Source organism: Xenopus tropicalis, chromosome 5 (assembly GCF_000004195.4).
Source record: "Xenopus tropicalis strain Nigerian chromosome 5, UCB_Xtro_10.0, whole genome shotgun sequence".
Taxonomy (NCBI): Eukaryota; Metazoa; Chordata; class Amphibia; order Anura; family Pipidae; genus Xenopus; species Xenopus tropicalis.
This window is the reverse complement of record NC_030681.2, coordinates 161,157,789-161,177,933: the sequence shown is the minus strand read 5'-3', so window position 1 is coordinate 161,177,933 and position 20,145 is coordinate 161,157,789. Positions and strand designations below refer to the sequence as shown.

The 20,145-nt window shown below is 51.3% G+C and overlaps 1 protein-coding gene and 1 long non-coding RNA gene across 6 annotated transcripts in view; one reads left to right on the top strand and one right to left on the bottom strand.

Annotated features, from left to right (window-relative positions):
- The window catches only part of LOC108645175, a 52,099-nt gene extending 51,489 nt beyond the window's left edge, over positions 1-610 (top strand). The window contains exon 5 of the long non-coding RNA XR_004222649.1: positions 478-610. This is a non-coding gene — a long non-coding RNA (uncharacterized LOC108645175). The remainder of the gene's footprint in view (positions 1-477) is intronic.
- Positions 1-20,145, bottom strand: part of dnmt3a (DNA (cytosine-5-)-methyltransferase 3 alpha) — a 115,552-nt gene that overhangs the window by 93,277 nt on the left and 2,130 nt on the right. For 3 of the 5 annotated variants that reach the window (XM_004919613.4, XM_004919611.4, XM_004919614.4), the window contains exons 2-3: positions 7,917-8,247; positions 1,436-1,540 (exon numbers count right to left, since the gene is read on the bottom strand). In XM_004919613.4, coding sequence (XP_004919670.1) covers positions 1,436-1,540; positions 7,917-7,988 — 177 coding nt within the window. In that variant the 5' untranslated portion in view covers positions 7,989-8,247. The remainder of the gene's footprint in view (positions 1-1,435; positions 1,541-7,916; positions 8,248-20,145) is intronic. The other 2 variants (XM_004919612.4, XM_002942354.5) reach the window with 2 other exon arrangements.

The window sequence follows — 20,145 nt, the reverse complement described above, 5'->3', positions numbered from 1 at the left end:
ACTGGACCAATTGCCCCTGAGGAGGGTCATTCACCACCAATCTGGCTGCTCCCTGACCTTCCTGCGCCATTGCAAGGGGGGGGGGGTGGGCAGGCAGTTGTTTATAAACTTGCATTGGCCCCTCCAACGATGTCAGCAAAGGGGTGGGCTGGGGCGGGTATATAAATTGGCACAGTGGCCCACTGATCTGCACAGCGCCGGAGCCAGCCGGGGGGCACACAGCCATTACTATGCAGGTCCTACTGTGTGTAACTAGGGGATACAAGACACCACATGGATTTATAATTACTAATAACACAGGAATAATCTCCAGGAGCAGCACCGCCAGGACATTAAATCTAATAATGTATAATGGTAATGACATTAAGCGCTCACTAATCCCCGGCTGGAACATCACCGCCTGAGGCGCGTGTTTATGGGATAGAACATGTGTCTGTGATACACACGGCTCATATGTGTCTTGTATGTTCTTTATAGGCACCCTCTGTTTCCTCACCCATTGGCCACGCACTCAATCCCGCCAAAGCCTACAATTACGTCAGATCCAGAACCAAACCCTGGATTCAGTGTATCCTTAGCTAACATACATTTAAACATTAACTTCTATCAATGGATTTCTACTATTTATTTATAGTTCAGTGCAATGTATTGGTACACAGAAAATGAATCAGTAAAACCAATTAACAATTGTCTGTTAAATGTAAATGGCGCCTCCTATCCTATATATAGAAATAGAGAAAGTACAGGGAAGAGCGACTAAGCTGATAAAGGGAATGGGCTCAGTTATGGGGAAAGGCTGGCCCAGTTGGGATTGGTTACACTGGGGGGGGGCAGTTAAGGGGGGGGGGGTCACTATATATAAATATATAAGGGGGGGGGGCAGTAATGAAATAGAGAAAGTACAGGGAAGAGCGACTAAGCTGATAAAGGGAATGGGCTCAGTTATGGGGAAAGGCTGGCCCAGTTGGGATTGGTTACACTGGGGGGGGGGGCAGTTAAGGGGGGGTCACTATATATAAGGGGGGGGGGCAGTAATGAAATAGAGAAAGTACAGGGAAGAGCGACTAAGCTGATAAAGGGAATGGGCTCAGTTATGGGGAAAGGCTGCTAATAACAGTTAATGGAACATTGTTGGCTAATACTGTATGTTCTCGAGGGAGAAGCCTAAGGGCAATGACAGGAAGACTTGTAGCCAATGTAAGATATCACTAGCGCAGGCTCCCCAAAAATGCTTTGCTACAGATTAAAATTGGGATGGCAGCAAGTAAGCCATCTAGTCTAGTAGATCTAGTTTGTGGGGGTACGTGTGTGCCCAAAGGAATATGTTTATGAAAAAAGCACGTAACTATCAGAGAGCAGACAGAGGGGCCCGTTACTAATACAAGGACACTACTCAGGGACAATGTATTGGGCAACTCGGGCACCGTGTACTTACCATGCTGTGCTTGCGCTTTCTCCCCGGACGCCCCGTTTTCTTCATGGACACCCCCTTGTCAGACTTTTCCTCCTTGCTCTTATTTTCTTCCGTGGCTGTATCTCCCTGCAATGAGAAAGTATTGGGGTCTTAGACTCAGGGGCAGATACAGATGGCAATTGCAAGCCCCTGGGCTCCTCACAAGTCTTGCCCGTAATTCCTCCTTTAATATTTATCTCTTCTGTGCATATTTCTTGGGTTGCTAAAATCACCCATAATTAAAACTTTACCCAGTTTGTCAGATTTATTTCTGTTTGTAGGAATAGTGTGATAACAAATAAGCACTCACCCCAAATCCCCCCTAACTGGCCTTCAGGCTGGGCCCCCTTAGCCCATAACAAGGTTACAGATATATAGAAACATTGGGGTAACAGTCACCCCGCTATAGTTCCAGGGGTACCCAGGGCACAAATAAGCACTCACCCCAAATCCCCCCCTAACTGGCCTTCAGGCTGGGCCCCCTTAGCCCATAACAAGGTTACAGATATATAGAAACATTGGGGTAACAGTCACCCCGCTATAGTTCCAGGGGTACCCAGGGCACAAATAAGCACTCACCCCAAATCCCCCCCTAACTGGCCTTCAGGCTGGGCCCCCTTAGCCCATAACAAGGTTACAGATATATAGAAACATTGGGGTAACAGTCACCCTGCTATAGTTCCAGGGGTACCCAGGGCACAAATAAGCACTCACCCCAAATCCCCCCCTAACTGGCCTTCAGGCTGGGCCCCCTTAGCCCATAACAAGGTTACAGATACAGTATCTGTGTGTATTTAGTGACAGGTTTATGGGGTGCTACTGTACCCCAATGCACAGAAACTGCCCACGTTACTAATCAGCCCTGCAGCATGTGTATTCCATAGGCGTTATGGTCTGCGGCACCGGCTGTGAAATATAATGTGTATTGTACTTCCAACCCTTTGGGTCTTTACCAAACTGCAACTCCCAGCAGCCCTCTGTAGCCAGAAGCTGCCACTGATTGTGCAGGTTCTCTGTCCTATATTGTTAGCTCTTATGTCAAGGGAGCCCTGCACATACCCTTCCCTGTGTATGAAGGCTACGTACCCCTCTCAGTCTGTAGCAGGGGGAGTGGGGGAGGGACAGAATCATTCTTGGCTGCGCCCCAACTAAGCCTTCACTGCAGCGCAGAGTCAAACCAGGTAACCCACTGGGGGGGGGGAGGAAAAGGCCCCTGGCCCCTGGCCCCTGGCCCCTGGCCCCTCCCATCGCTGCACTTGGCTGATATATCGGGATATGCAGCCCCCACCCCCCGGCTATAACCTGCCAAGTGCAGGGAGCTTTTTGCTGCAGAACAGATAGACAGGGAGCCCCAACATGAGCAGAACTGACTGTACTTACAGGGACCCATGGGAATATAACCGGGCATGGCGTGCCCACCCCTAGGGAGTATAGCCGGGTGCGGCGCGCCTGCCCCAAGGGAGTATAACCGGGCGCAGCGTGCCCACCCCTAGGGAGTATAGCCGGGCGCGGCGTGCCCACCCCTAGGGAGTATAGCCGGGCACGGCGTGCCCGCCCCTAGGGAGTATAGACGGGCGTGGTGTGCCCACCCCTAGGGAGTATAGCCGGGCGCGGCGTGCCCACCCCTTGGGAAATATAGACGGGTGTGGTGTGCCCACCCCTAGGGAATATAGATGGGCGTGGTGTGCCCACCCCTAGGGAATATAGACGGGCGTGGCGTGCCCACCCCTAGGGAATATAGACGGGCACGGCGTGCCCACCCCTAGGGATTATAGCCAGGCGCAGGCTGTAGGCACACTGACATAGGCAGGCAATGAGACAGAATTACACACAAAGTACAAACACAAAGTGGCATCTCAAACTGCCTGCCTTGCTCATGCCCACCCAATCCTCTCATGTCCCTGCCCCAGCTACACACTCCCACTGCCCACCCAATTCACCCCATTCATACTCATTGCCCCCTTGCCCATATCCACTAACTGCCATCCCTGCCCATTGTTACTAACTGAATGTCTTGCCCATTCCTTCTGCCCTGCCCATTTACGACTACCCGTAACTGCCACCCATACTTATTGCTACTAAGTGGCGCCCAGCCCATGGCTACTGACTCTCCCCTGTGGCCAGTTCAGAAGTAGCAGCTCTGGTTACTGGGCAGCCCAATTGCCAGCAGTCCCCTGTGCACACATTGCCGGACGCTGTGGGTTTGAGTCACACAGACCCCCTAAAGGGGGCAGCAAGGGGACCACTGGGAGTTGTGCCGGGGTAATAGGAACCATGTGGGCCAGTAAATGAGGAGATTTTATGGCACCGGTGAGCCTTGGGGTGAATCTGGCTGAAGCGCAGAACATCTGGGCCCTGTCTGTCATTTCTCTTTCTAGTGTAACTCCTTCACTGCCAGAGGCCAGTATGTACAGCTGGGATCTGTAACTCCCTGCATCCTCACCCATCTTACAGAGCTAAAGCATGGGTAACCAACCTTCTCATGTAGGTATGCACAGGCACGGGGACTCCTGTACGGGACACTGTCTCTATTTGAACCTCCCTAACCAATGGTTACGGTGAGTACCTGCTAGAGATGGCGGGGTCCCTTTAAATGGCAGGGCAGGGGGGCAGCACAGATAGGTGTGAACTACCCACTTAGGGGCCACAGTCAGCACTGGGAGGCCAAAGGCTAACTGGCAGATAATGGCTTCTCTCTGTGAGCCCCACACCGACCAACTGCAGGGGCCAACAGGTCACATACTGCAAGCCTGTACTCCGGCTGGTATTAAAGGGGAACTAAAGCCAAGCTCTCACTGTTCTGTATAATGTATAGTGCTGTTTTTACTATAAATAAAACTTATTACTATAAATTCATAGTACAAATGGGGGTCATTAAGTTCATTCAAGATTAAGTGCTAAAGTGGCAAGAATGTAAGCTCTACGGGGCAGGGACTTCCATCCTCTTGTCTCTTATTGCAACCTTGTATTTATTGTTATACTTTGTATTTATCTATTATTTTAATAACCCTCTTTCTATTAATCTGTTGTTCTATTGTACAGCATATACATAGTGTCCTGCAGAGCTTACAATCGAATTGTTTATTATTTACTAATAGCTTTACATGCACTTTCCACAGGTGAAATGTCAATCATCTCTATGCCTCAAACATTGGAGGCAGTTACTTTCACTTTGTATTTTGCACTTCCTGCACTCTTCATGCGAATGGTGACAGACTCCCGTAAGGTGGAGCACCATGGAGTCCTGAGCGGAACCCCGGACCCACAACCCACATTTTTACTTGCTTCGACCCATTACCCACCCTGCAACTGTTTTATCCGCAACCTGATCCACGGCCCACTGACAAGCATTTAACAGGAAATGCTGTTGCTGCAAACTGGAAGTGACATCATCAGAGGTGGGCGGAGGTAGGAATAAAGGAGGTAAACACTATATCCATAACCCTTAGTGAGCACAGGCACTGGGTAATTGTTCTGTTAGTCCAGTTAATGGCATCAGGCTGCCAAAATGTTGCAGAACTACAACTCCCAGAATTCCATAGCTATATAGTTAAAATTGGGTTCTCAGTATATATGGCATGCTGAAGGTTATCCTTGATCTATAGATTCATTAAACTGCATCTTAGCATTGCTGTTTGCCAGTTGGACAACCAGTGCCAACCAATGCCCAACTCACCAGGGGCCCCGTGCCAGGCAGAAGCCAATGCTCCACCTACGTTACAATGTGCAGCAATCTGCATCAGTGTTTGCTTTCCCAGAACCAAGGTACATTATCTGTGTATCCTCTGGTTCTACTGGGAATGGGTCCAGCACCGTCCCACAGCATCTGCTTTATATCAGAACCCCAAGTCTCACTGCAGCGCCCCTCATACACGTTACTCCTGGAACTATAGCGGGGTGACTGTTACCCCAATGTTTCTATATATCTGTAACCTTGTTATGGGCTAAGGGGGCCCAGCCTGAAGGCCAGTTAGGGGGGGATTTGGGGTGAGTGCTTATTTGTGCCCTGGGTACCCCTGGAACTATAGCAGGGTGACTGTTACCCCAATGTTTCTATATATCTGTAACCTTGTTATGGGCTAAGGGGGCCCAGCCTGAAGGCCAGTTAGGGGGGATTTGGGGTGAGTGCTTATTTGTGCCCTGGGTACCCCTGGAACTATAGCGGGGTGACTGTTACCCCAATGTTTCTATATATCTGTAACCTTGTTATGGGCTAAGGGGGCCCAGCCTGAAGGCCAGTTAGGGGGGGATTTGGGGTGAGTGCTTATTTGTGCCCTGGGTACCCCTGGAACTATAGCAGGGTGACTGTTACCCCAATGTTTCTATATATCTGTAACCTTGTTATGGGCTAAGGGGGCCCAGCCTGAAGGCCAGTTAGGGGGGGATTTGGGGTGAGTGCTTATTTGTGCCCTGGGTACCCCTGGAACTATAGCGGGGTGACTGTTACCCCAATGTTTCCATATATCTGTAACCTTGTTATGGGCTAAGGGGGCCCAGCCTGAAGGCCAGTTAGGGGGGATTTGGGTGAGTGCTTATTTGTGCCCTGGGTACCCCTGGAACTATAGCAGGGTGACTGTTACCCCAATGTTTCTATATATCTGTAACCTTGTTATGGGCTAAGGGGGCCCAGCCTGAAGGCCAGTTAGGGGGGGATTTGGGGTGAGTGCTTATTTGTGCCCTGGGTACCCCTGGAACTATAGCGGGGTGACTGTTACCCCAATGTTTCTATATATCTGTAACCTTGTTATGGGCTAAGGGGGCCCAGCCTGAAGGCCAGTTAGGGGGGGATTTGGGGTGAGTGCTTATTTGTGCCCTGGGTACCCCTGGAACTATAGCGGGGTGACTGTTACCCCAATGTTTCTATATATCTGTAACCTTGTTATGGGCTAAGGGGGCCCAGCCTGAAGGCCAGTTAGGGGGGGATTTGGGGTGAGTGCTTATTTGTGCCCTGGGTTACCCCTGGAACTATAGCGGGGTGACTGTTACCCCAATGTTTCTATATATCTGTAACCTTGTTATGGGCTAAGGGGGCCCAGCCTGAAGGCCAGTTAGGGGGGGATTTGGGGTGAGTGCTTATTTGTGCCCTGGGTACCCCTGGAACTATAGCGGGGTGACTGTTACCCCAATGTTTCTATATATCTGTAACCTTGTTATGGGCTAAGGGGGCCCAGCCTGAAGGCCAGTTAGGGGGGGATTTGGGGTGAGTGCTTATTTGTGCCCTGGGTACCCCTGGAACTATAGCGGGGTGACTGCAGGATACAAGGGGACACAGTCGGACATCAGTGTTTAAATAAACTTCCCCTTTAACACCAGTGCCGGTGCCATTTTGCTTTCCCCTGGATCAGCCCTGCGAGGGTTAACCATGCCGGATCCCCATGTGCTGGTACTATGTCACTAAGTGACACATGAGTTCATTGGGATCCCGGCCAGGAGCTGAGATTGGGGCTGCCGGCTGCCTGAACTCACCTGTCCTGTTCCTCAGGGTTCATTAAACTGTGAGAGACATGGAATGTTATGTACAATCCTGCCCTTGTAGTGCCACATGGCTCCTCCCACTTCAGTCACATGCTTGCTGGAGGCACCAAAGGCTGTAGGAATGGGAGTGGCTTCATCACCACTAGGGCCGTCCTATACATATCCCACTCAGATATGAATTTACATAGATGCTGCAGACTGTGCTGGTCTCTGTGTAGCCACGCAGCATGTGTATCTAACTAACACAGGGGCAAGGGGGCAACTTTACCCGCTGCAATTACTGGCAGCAGTGTTATCCCAGTTGGAGTTGTAACACTCAGGTGCCCAGTCCCTTTATATCCCAAGCAGAGAAACAACTAAAAGCACTGACATTTAACCGAACTGCAGTTGGCTCTAGCGCACACTGATCTGCCATATGTCTGTGAGAGTGGGGCCATCCCTGCCCAAACTGGAGATAGCAGGGCAAGATGGAGGGAGACAGCGGGGCAAGAGGGAGGGAGTAGGGCAAGATGGAGGGAGACAGCGGGGCAAGATGGAGGGAGACATTAAATGAAGAAACAGTAGGGCAAGAAGGAGTCTGTGACCCTTTAGTGGTTGCTAAGTTACAACAATCCAGGGATGCTGGGAGTTGTATGTCTCCAAGGTTGAAGGGCAACAAATTGGATACCACTGACTAAAGCCTATAAAGTCATATTGTATCAAAGTAATAGGGTCTGACTTGCCCCCGCATTGTATGTATAGGGTATTAGGGCTCGTTTATCCTTGCTGGTGGCAATGTGGGTGCAGGGTGAGAGGCGCTAAAGTGTTATTTGTGCCATTGTACCAGTTTGTGTTATGCACGAGGTACAGTGCTGCACCCAACACCCGGCTCTACTGGGAGCTCCCATTGGGTGCTGTGCCCATAGGGACTCTCGCCTACCCCAGTGGAACCCCCCCCACACAGACACGGTGCCAGTTTGGCTACAGGTAACCCCATGGTGCCACTCACCTTGTGCGTCGGCGCGTCCGTCTCCGCGGGGGGGTTGCTGGTGTTGAGGATGGTGCCATTGGACGGCATCATTGGAATAAGATTTCTTGCACTCCTGGAATTTATTATCTCCCTTTATTTTCTTGTTTTTTCCTCGTTTGTTAAGAAAAAAGTGAATTCGCCGCTCAACGTCTTAAAAATTTCCCAAACAATTAAAAAAAAAAAAAAGCTTTAAAGAAAAATGAATAAGAAAAACAAAACAAAAAAAAAGGTTAAAATAAATAAGCACCAATAGGAAGGGGTGTCTCTCTCTGCCGCTTGTTATTGCCCTCCGGGTCTTTCTTCTCTCCCCCTGCCAGGAGCAAACGGAGAAATAAGGCGTCAGGGTGGCAACTGTTGCTGAACTACAGTACCCAAAGCTCATCCCGGTGCCCCTGGGGCTTGTGGTATTTGCAGTTTCCCAGAAGACATAGTTACCCAGACTGCTATCTGTATAACAGAGCATTCTGTCACAGTGGCACAGATCCTATCTGATCCCCCCATTGTAAGCAGCAGTCCTGCCCTGCTTTATGGCTGAGATTCTAGCTATCTGTATAACAGAGCATTCTGTCACAGTGGCACAGATCCTATCTGATCCCCCCATTGTAAGCAGCAGTCCTGCCCTGCTTTATGGCTGAGATTCTAGCTATCTGTATAACAGAGCATTCTGTCACAGTGGCACAGATCCTATCTGATCCCCCCATTGTAAGCAGCAGTCCTGCCCTGCTTTATGGCTGAGATTCTAGCTATCTGTATAACAGAGCATTCTGTCACAGTGGCACAGATCCTATCTGATCCCCCCCCCATTGTAAGCAGCAGTCCTGCCCTGCTTTATGGCTGAGATTCTAGCTATCTGTATAACAGAGCATTCTGTCACAGTGGCACAGATCCTATCTGATCCCCCCCCATTGTAAGCAGCAGTCCTGCCCTGCTTTATGGCTGAGATTCTAGCTATCTGTATAACAGAGCATTCTGTCACAGTGGCACAGATCCTATCTGACCCCCCCCCCCCATTGTAAGCAGCAGTTCTGCCCTGCTTTATGGCTGAGATTCTAGCTATCTGTATAACAGAGCATTCTGTCACAGTGGCACAGATCCTATCCCCCCCATTGTAAGCAGCAGTCCTGCCCTGCTTTATGGCTGAGATTCTAGCTATCTGTATAACAGAGCATTCTGTCACAGTGGCACAGATCCTATCTGATCCCCCCCATTGTAAGCAGCAGTCCTGCCCTGCTTTATGGCTGAGATTCTAGCTATCTGTATAACAGAGCATTCTGTCACAGTGGCACAGATCCTATCTGATCCCCCCATTGTAAGCAGCAGTCCTGCCCTGCTTTATGGCTGAGATTCTAGCTATCTGTATAACAGAGCATTCTGTCACAGTGGCACAGATCCTATCCCCCCCATTGTAAGCAGCAGTCCTGCCCTGCTTTATGGCTGAGATTCTAGCTATCTGTATAACAGAGCATTCTGTCACAGTGGCACAGATCCTATCTGATCCCCCCCCCATTGTAAGCAGCAGTCCTGCCCTGCTTTATGGCTGAGATTCTAGCTATCTGTATAACAGAGCATTCTGTCACAGTGGCACAGATCCTATCTGACCCCCCCCCATTGTAAGCAGCAGTTCTGCCCTGCTTTATGGCTGAGATTCTAGCTATCTGTATAACAGAGCATTCTGTCACAGTGGCACAGATCCTATCCCCCCCATTGTAAGCAGCAGTCCTGCCCTGCTTTATGGCTGAGATTCTAGCTATCTGTATAACAGAGCATTCTGTCACAGTGGCACAGATCCTATCCCCCCCATTGTAAGCAGCAGTCCTGCCCTGCTTTATGGCTGAGATTCTAGCTATCTGTATAACAGAGCATTCTGTCACAGTGGCACAGATCCTATCTGATCCCCCCCATTGTAAGCAGCAGTCCTGCCCTGCTTTATGGCTGAGATTCTAGCTATCTGTATAACAGAGCATTCTGTCACAGTGGCACAGATCCTATCTGATCCCCCCCATTGTAAGCAGCAGTCCTGCCCTGCTTTATGGCTGAGATTCTAGCTATCTGTATAACAGAGCATTCTGTCACAGTGGCACAGATCCTATCTGATCCCCCCCATTGTAAGCAGCAGTCCTGCCCTGCTTTATGGCTGAGATTCTAGCTATCTGTATAACAGAGCATTCTGTCACAGTGGCACAGATCCTATCTGATCCCCCCATTGTAAGCAGCAGTCCTGTCCTGCTTTATGGCTGAGATTCTAGCTATCTGTATAACAGAGCATTCTGTCACAGTGGCACAGATCCTATCTGACCCCCCCCCCCCCCCCCCCCATTGTAAGCAAGCAGTCCTGCCCTGCTTTATGGCTGAGATTCTAGCTATCTGTATAACAGAGCATTCTGTCACAGTGGCACAGATCCTATCTGACCCCCCCCCCCCCCATTGTAAGCAGCAGTCCCTGCCCTGCTTTATGGCTGAGATTCTAGCTATCTGTATAACAGAGCATTCTGTCACAGTGGCACAGATCCTATCTGATCCCCCCCATTGTAAGCAGCAGTCCTGCCCTGCTTTATGGCTGAGATTCTAGCTATCTGTATAACAGAGCATTCTGTCACAGTGGCACAGATCCCTATCTGATCCCCCCCCCATTGTAAGCAGCAGTCCTGCCCTGCTTTATGGCTGAGATTCTAGCTATCTGTATAACAGAGCATTCTGTCACAGTGGCACAGATCCTATCTGACCCCCCCCCATTGTAAGCAGCAGTTCTGCCCTGCTTTATGGCTGAGATTCTAGCTATCTGTATAACAGAGCATTCTGTCACAGTGGCACAGATCCTATCCCCCCCATTGTAAGCAGCAGTCCTGCCCTGCTTTATGGCTGAGATTCTAGCTATCTGTATAACAGAGCATTCTGTCACAGTGGCACAGATCCTATCCCCCCCATTGTAAGCAGCAGTCCTGCCCTGCTTTATGGCTGAGATTCTAGCTATCTGTATAACAGAGCATTCTGTCACAGTGGCACAGATCCTATCTGATCCCCCCATTGTAAGCAGCAGTCCTGCCCTGCTTTATGGCTGAGATTCTAGCTATCTGTATAACAGAGCATTCTGTCACAGTGGCACAGATCCTATCTGATCCCCCCCATTGTAAGCAGCAGTCCTGCCCTGCTTTATGGCTGAGATTCTAGCTATCTGTATAACAGAGCATTCTGTCACAGTGGCACAGATCCTATCTGATCCCCCCCATTGTAAGCAGCAGTCCTGCCTGCTTTATGGCTGAGATTCTAGCTATCTGTATAACAGAGCATTCTGTCACAGTGGCACAGATCCTATCTGATCCCCCCATTGTAAGCAGCAGTCCTGTCCTGCTTTATGGCTGAGATTCTAGCTATCTGTATAACAGACATTCTGTCACAGTGGCACAGATCCTATCTGACCCCCCCCCCCCCCCCCCCCCCCCCCCCATTGTAAGCAGCAGTCCTGCCCTGCTTTATGGCTGAGATTCTAGCTATCTGTATAACAGAGCATTCTGTCACAGTGGCACAGATCCTATCTGACCCCCCCCCCCCATTGTAAGCAGCAGTCCTGCCCTGCTTTATGGCTGAGATTCTAGCTATCTGTATAACAGAGCATTCTGTCACAGTGGCACAGATCCTATCTGATCCCCCCATTGTAAGCAGCAGTCCTGCCCTGCTTTATGGCTGAGATTCTAGCTATCTGTATAACAGAGCATTCTGTCACAGTGGCACAGATTCCTATCCCCCCCCCCCCCCCCCCATTGTAAGCAGCAGTCCTGCCCTGCTTTATGGCTGAGATTCTAGCTATCTGTATAACAGAGCATTCTGTCACAGTGGCACAGATCCTATCCCCCCCCCCCCCCCATTGTAAGCAGCAGTCCTGCCCTGCTTTATGGCTGAGATTCTAGCTATCTGTATAACAGAGCATTCTGTCACAGTGGCACAGATCCTATCCCCCCCCCCATTGTAAGCAGCAGTCCTGCCCTGCTTTATGGCTGAGATTCTAGCTATCTGTATAACAGAGCATTCTGTCACAGTGGCACAGATCCTATCTGATCCCCCCCCATTGTAAGCAGCAGTCCTGCCCTGCTTTATGGCTGAGATTCTGTATAACAGAGCAGAACAGATTTTAAGGAAAAAGGAAAGATTCTCTTACCCTGCAAGTGGCTCCCAGCGACCCCGCACAGCACCCAGGTGAGGCAGAGAAAGGATGAGCTCCTGAGGTGCATCCCTTAAATACAGCAGGGCCCCCCCCAGCCCCAGTGAGACAGATCTTACACATCCCTACAGTGTGGGTTTAGCACCCACTCACACTCCTGCCGGTGACCGATCATAGGGACAGCTCATTCTGTACTGCGGCACTAGGCGCCACTGGGAGAGGCGTTGGGCTGACAGTTACACATTGTGCAGCTACACATCTCCCTCCTACTAGCAGCCTGCCATGTCTGTACCCTGGGCCCAGTACAACTGCCCCACAGCCCTGGCCCATAAGCTCAGCAAACACCTGATACTTACTAAGAAAACTCCTATGTCAAGCAGGGCTATCCCCAGCGGAGCTCAGGGCAACATGGACGTTCTGCTGCCTCTATATAGTAGGAAAGTGTAACTGCTAGCCCTTCTGTATGTGTAAGACTACAACTTCTGGCACCATTCACAGCCATTGGTGGGTGCTGGGAGTTGTAGTTCACATTTGAAGAGCTGCAACCTGAGCAACACAGATAGACTACCCTACACATTTCCATGGCGCTGGAGTTTTCAGTGTAAGGTCCCTATCACATTCACACACAGTATAGGCAATTTAGTCAGAAGCCAGTTAACCTGCCTGTATGTTTTTGGAGTGCGGGGGGAAACCCATGCAGACTCCTTGCAGATAGTGTCCCAGCTGGGATTGAACTTGGGACCCCAGCGCTACAAGGCGAAAGTGCTACTCACTGAACCAGTGCGTGACCCTACTTTGTCCATCCTGCTCCTTCTCTCTATCTTGCCCTACTGTCTCCATCTCTCCATCTTGCCCTACTGTCTCCATCTTGCCCTACTGTCTCCATCTGTCTCCACCTTGCCCTACTGTCTCCATCTGTTTCCACCTTGTCGTACTGTCTCCATCTTGTCCTACTGTCTCCATCTTGCCCTACTGTCTCCATCTTGTCCTACTGTCTCCATCTTGCCCTACTGTCTCCATCTTGCCCTACTGTCTCCATCTTGCCCTACTGTCTCCATCTTGCCCTACTGTCTCCATCTCTCCATCTTGCCCTACTGTCTCCATCTTGCCCTACTGTCTCCATCTGTCTCCACCTTGCCCTACTGTCTCCATCTGTTTCCACCTTGTCGTACTGTCTCCATCTTGTCCTACTGTCTCCATCTTGTCCTACTGTCTCCATCTTGCCCTACTGTCTCCATCTTGCCCTACTGTCTCCATCTTGCCCTACTGTCTCCATCTTGCCCTACTGTCTCCACCTTGCCCTACTGTCGTCTCCATCTGTCTCCACCTTGCCCTACTGTCGTCTCCATCTGTCTCCACCTTGCCCTACTGTCGTCTCCATCTGTCTCCACCTTGCCCTACTGTCGTCTCCATCTGTCTCCACCTTGCCCTACTGTCGTCTCCATCTGTCTCCACCTTGCCCTACTGTCGTCTCCATCTGTCTCCACCTTGCCCTACTGTCGTCTCCATCTGTCTCCACCTTGCCCTACTGTCGTCTCCATCTGTCTCCATCTTGCCCTACTGTCGTCTCCATCTGTCTCCATCTTGCCCTACTGTCGTCTCCATCTGTCTCCATCTTGCCCTACTGTCGTCTCCATCTGTCTCCATCTTGCCCTGCTGTCTCCATCTTGCCCTGCTGTCTCCATCTTGCCTTGCTGTCCCCATCTTGCCCTGCTGTCTCCACCTTGCCCTGCTGTCTCCATCTGTCTCCACCTTGCCCTGCTGTCTCCATCTGTCTCCACCTTGCCCTGCTGTCTCCACCTTGCCCTGCTGTCTCCACCTTGCCCTGCTGTCTCCATCTTGCCCTACTGTCTCCATCTTGTCCTGCTGTCTCCATCTTGCCCTGCTGTCTCCATCTTGCCCTGCTGTCTCCATCTTGCCCTGCTGTCTCCATCTTGCCCTGCTGTCTCCATCTTGCCCTGCTGTCTCCATCTGTCCCCACCTTGCCCTACTGTCGTCTCCATCTGTCTCCACCTTGCCCTACTGTCGTCTCCATCTGTCTCCACCTTGCCCTACTGTCGTCTCCATCTGTCTCCATCTTGCCCTACTGTCGTCTCCATCTGTCTCCATCTTGCCCTACTGTCGTCTCCATCTGTCTCCATCTTGCCCTACTGTCGTCTCCATCTGTCTCCATCTTGCCCTACTGTCGTCTCCATCTTGCCCTACTGTCTCTATCCTATACACCCATATACCTTAGTTAATGAGCCAGTAAATGAAGCAAAGGGTGCTGAGTATGAATATGCTAACATTCCCGCAGGGGTGGGTGCTGCGGAGGGAAAGGATGTTCGAGGGGCGGCTGTATCAGGATTAGTCAGAAAATGATGGGGCGGTGGGAATTGTGGCAATAGTGCAGTTTCACTTTGAGGTTTCAGTAGGTTGAACATGAGATGTTGATGGAAATGCCATATTAGTGGGTGCTGGGGTGCAGAAATAAGTTCAGTAAGAGTTTGGGGGTGCTGGGTAGCTACACAGGGCCAGGGGAGATTAGAAGCCCCATTTATAAAGTGAAATAGACACAAAGTTGAGTCTCCCTACTTGTAACCATGTTCCGCTCATTAGCAATTCCTACTTTATAGTGCTCCCCCCCACACACCACCTGATGCCAGCTTGCCCTAGTGCTCCCCCCCACACACCACCTGATGCCAGCTTGCCCTAGTGCTCCCCCCCACACACCACCTGATGCCAGCTTGCCCTAGTGCTCCCCCCCACACACCACCTGATGCCAGCTTGCCCTAGTGCTCCCCCCCACACACCACCTGATGCCAGCTTGCCCTAGTGCTCCCCCCCACACACCACCTGATGCCAGCTTGCCCTAGTGCTCCCCCCCACACACCACCTGATGCCAGCTTGCCCTAGTGCTCCCCCCCACACACCACCTGATGCCAGCTTGCCCTAGTGCTCCCCCCCACACACCACCTGATGCCAGCTTGCCCTAGTGCTCCCCCCCACCACACCACCTGATGCCAGCTTGCCCTAGTGCTCCCCCCCACACACCACCTGATGCCAGCTTGCCCTAGTGCTCCCCCCCACACACCACCTGATGCCAGCTTGCCCTTGTGCTCCCCCCCACACACCATGACCCCTGTCGGTTACACACTCCCCAGTGCCCAGCTCCTGCCAGTCACATACCCCCAGGCATCACCAACCATGGCAAACAGCTTCCAGCAGTGCTTTCCCGGGCTTGCCATGTATACTTGTCCTAATCAGACTGACAGTTACAAATGAATGACTGCTCTCCTATAGTGCCAGCCTCTGCCTCACCAAACAGGGGCGCTGCCGCCATAAGGGGAGTCAAGTGCCCCATGAGTTACTAAGGGAGGCAAAAAGCCACTCGCAATCCCCCCAGAACACCCCTCAGCCTCACTGTGCTCCTACCTGGGGCATAAGAGGAAGATTCAGAATTTGGGGGTTTCTTATTTTCAACCTGCCTACAGTTTAGTGTTTGGCCCACAACATTCCATCCCACTGCTCTAATGGGACCCACCAAGGCCCAGTACCTGCCCACCCTTCCCCTTACGAACACTTCCTTATCTCCCAGCAGCTTTTGCCGCTGTAATTGCCCTTCTCCCATCTTGGCATTCCCTTGGCATCCATGGTACTGCCCAGTCCTGCTTTTCCAATCAGTGCTTCCTTGTTATTCTCCCTGTATATCAGCCCCTTGGCCAGTCAGTCAGCACAAATGCCCCCACCCTCGCCTTCATTTATGGGCAGGTCATTATGGCAGAGTGGTACATGAAGGCACAGACATTGCCCCTTGGTTTTGGGTAACAGAGAATACAAGGGATCTGACTGCTCTATACCCATATTCATGGCACACAGGGCATCTGGATTGCACAAATACTCTTCCCTGTACAACTGCCCCGGGGCATTATTGCCACCACCCTCATATCTCAGTGTAGCTATGGCATTTTGTAAGGTTTGGGCTTTTAGATTTGGGGGCAACCAGCCCAGTGTTATGGCTGGCCCTTCCCTTAGTGAAGTGTTTTGGGCGGGAATAGCAGGAACGTGCAGTGCTGCACTATCCGCTGTGGCAATAAGGTTACCAGTACCCCCCTGGGTGCCATAGGGTGGGATCATTAGGGCCCCCCCCCGTAACATACAGAATAGTAGGAAACGCAGGTGGAGCCGCTCATGTTACAGGGAAAGTGAAAATGGAGCTGGCGCTGAGTAGGAAACCCACTCGTTGGAAAGGGACAGTTCTGCTCCATTTGGTTTCTTACTGTGTACTAACAGGCCCAGTCCCCTGTATGTGTGTAAAGTCCCTGTACCCGGGGGGGAACACAGGGGCCCTATGGCCCAGAAAGTACTAGTGATGTGTGGGTCAGCCCCACGGGTCAGGCAGGTTTGGCCCATTACCTTACTGTGCCCCACTACCACCTCCGGCAGCCTCTGCTTATAGGTGCCTGCTTGGCCCCACCCCTTTTCTGAAAATTAAAGATGGTGTGGGTCTATAAAAAGAGGCGGAATGTAGGCGGGGTTAGGTTCAGGTGTGGGTTGACTCTTTAGTAACTTGCACCCCCCATGCTATTGGTACGGACAGTTGGAGCAGCCCCCCCCCCCCCCCCCGGACCCAGGATCTGACAGATTTCATTTGTGTGGCTTGATTGGCTGACTCTCTAACCTGTTACACTTTGACCCATTTCTTAAAGGGGAACAAAAGCCAAGGAATGAGAAGATGGAACCTTCCTCCCGGTGCTTCCCTGAGCCTTTCTGCCGTCTCCATTCATTTTCTATTTACACTTTTTGTCCTCTAATGGCAGGCTTTTGGCTCAGCCGAGATCCAGCAGCCGTGGGGTTAATGGGAAACAGGAAGTGCAGAGAGAGTCGCTGACACTCTGACCTTCAAAGAGACTCATGAGCCAAAAGCTCGGTATTAGAGCGCAGAACTGTCTGCAGTCTCCCAAACCACTAACAATAGAAAGTTAATGTAAAGTGCAAATGTGCTCGCAGAACTGCTGTTTGGGGGTTTACATGCCCTTTAATTATGGCACCATCAGCCCTTACTGAGCGTTACTAACGTCTGTCCCATAGCAACTGTTACAGTCGGTACATTAGTTGGTCCATTTCCCAGCAGCCCCTACTGAGCATGCTCCCTGAGCGTTACTAACGTCTGTCCCATAGCAACTATTAGTCAGTCCATTTTCCAGCAGCACCATCAGCCCCTACTGAGCATGCTCCCTGAGCGTTACTAACGTCTTTCCCATAGCAACTGTTACAGTTGGTCCATTTCCCAGCAGCACCTTCAGCCCCTACTGAGCATGTTCCCTGAGCGTTACTAACGTCTTTCCCATAGCAACTGTTACAGTTGGTCCATTTCCCAGCAGCACCTTCAGCTCCTACTGAGCATGCTCCCTGAGCGTTACTAACGTCTTTCCCATAGCAACTGTTACAGTTGGTCCATTTCCCAGCAGCACCTTCAGCCCCTACTGAGGATGCTCCCTGAGCGTTACTAACATCTGTCCCATAGCAACTGTTACAGTTGGTCCATTTCCCAGCAGCACCTTCAGCCCCTACTGAGCATGCTCCCTGAGCGTTACTAACGTCTGTCCCATAGCAACTGTTACAGTCAGTACATTAGTCGGTCCATTTCCCAGCAGCACCTTCAGCCCCTACTGAGCATGCTCCCTGAGCGTTACTAACGTCTGTCCCATAGCAACTGTTACAGTTGGTGCATCTCACAATCACTCATGGGAAGACAAATGGATTCTCCTTAGCGTGCCCTACATGTGCCACTGGGGTTAAACTCCATGCAGGATAATCAGGTCCCTCAGGGGCAGGCAAGGGTTAATGAGTGTGTCCCTGGACAGAGCTGCTTGTGCAAGAGCCAAATGGATCCCTCCCTGCTCAGATAAAGGAGGAATGATCCGTGTTTACTTGCCCCCATTACTCAGCTGGCAGGGGATACACACTGAGCAGCCATTCCCGGGGATTCCTCCTGTTACCCCCCCCCCAACTGCCAATGAAAGGGTTACTGGTCAGCTAGTGTGGCCCTATAGTGCGGCCAGCTGACCCGGCCACAGTCGGATATTAGGGGGCAAGTGACTTGTATTTACTGACTATATCTGTATAGATACAGTGCTGCTATCTATTAAAGGCCACAATTCCCTTCATGTCTGGGAATATCCCCCAAGGCGAAAGCAGTTTTAGGGCACACTTTCCCTTTAAGCGCTTCCATTTACCCACACTTGCTGCCTACGCTGTCGCTTTAAGAGACTGAGCGAGGCCTAGATGCCTTCCTGTGCGAGAGGCGCTTGTGTCGCACACTCACTGGGTCACGGAAGTAGCGAGCGAAACAGGCAGAACATTGTATTGGGGGTAATACTCAGTGCATCTACTCTACCCCCCATCTGGGGATAGGCAGATATCTGTACAACCTGAGCACACACACACAGACATGGCTAATGGGGGGATAGGGGGCTCCCCAAGGTCCTGTCATTCTCATGCTCCCCCCAGCAGACACACCTGGGACCCCACAACCACACTTTCCCATGGGGCAAATCCCCTAATCAGCCCGCAGCTCCATCACATGCACCCAACCGGGTCACCCCCTGGCACAGCCTCCCATCAGACCCAAAAATCAAAACCGTGCCAGTCCAAGCTAATTGGCCCCTTTTGCCCTGAGTGTACCAGTGTGCCCGATAATAATAGTGTCCCATAATAAGTGCCAGCGTGCCCGCTCTGGCCGGTACTGTTTCCCCTAATAAGTGCCAGCGTGCCCGCTCCGGCCGGTACAGTTTCCCCTAATAAGTGCCAGTGTGCCCCCTCTGGCCGGTACAGTTTCCCCTAATAAGTGCCAGCGTGCCCGCTCCGGCCGGTACAGTTTCCCCTAATAAGTGCCAGCGTGCCCGCTCCGGCCAGTACAGTTTCCCCTAATAAGTGCCAGCGTGCCCGCTCCGGCCGGTACAGTTTCCCCTAATAAGTGCCAGTGTGCCCCCTCTGGCCGGTACAGTTTCCCATAAGTGCCAGTGTGCCCGCTCCGGCCAGTACAAACTAACAATGGCATAAAGATTTCTGCCCTACACCCCATTTGCCATGGCTCAGGGTGCCTTTACTGTCGGTGCCTGTAGTGCTGCTCAGTGCTGTACGTTTCCTCAGGCCCTCTGGCAGTGAAGAGGTTAAAAGCTGCTTCCCACAATCCCTTGCATTTCTGTGAGACTGCCTATCCTGGGTTTGGGCTGTACCCTGTTGGCACCGGCAAAGCCCATTGTGCAGAGAGAGAGAAAGAAAGAGCAGGCAATGCCCCTGTGCCACCCTCAGCTTCCCCCGACCTGCCCCTCACTCTGCCGTCATCTACCCCCAGAGGGCAAACTGGGAAGTGCAGGCCAGTCCTCAGCTAACCCCCCGCTCTGTATGTGGGTCAGAGCCCAGTGACACCGGCCCAGGGATGGACCCAAGCGACACACACTATATGCTCTGTAGGGCCCCCCACAATAAGCAACATTACTCTGTAGGGCCCCAAGAGCCCCCACAATAAGCATAATGTGTTCTGTGTATACCCGTGCAACATATTCCATATATCTGAGCACAAAGGGGAAGGTAACCCTCAGGCTACAGTCTCTAAAGCAACTCCATGTTGTTTTACAGCTGAATATAAATTCCAGTTGCTAGGCTTTCTGGCTTTAGCAACCAGATGTGCTAGAATTTCTGGTTTCTATGTTGCCTGGGACACTGATCCTAGCAACAGCATTTCAACTTTTATCCTGAAGAAAAGCAGAATGGAAAGGCAAAGTATCTGACCCTCACACAGAGATGGAGGCCTTGGGGTGGGGTGCAGGGAGTTGCATTTCAGCAATACGGACAATTAGATAATTGCTTTATAGCCAGGGGCCCTAAGGGGCCAATCCAGACACAACTCTTTCCATTACATTGTAATGTGTCTTTCAATGAGCAGTGTGCTTTGTGCTTATCTATGTTTCCAGCCTGTGCCCCAGTAACTGCCTGTGTAACTGCCCCTGTAACCCCAGTAACCGCCTGTGTAACTGCCCCTGTAACCCCAGTAACCGCCTGTGTAAC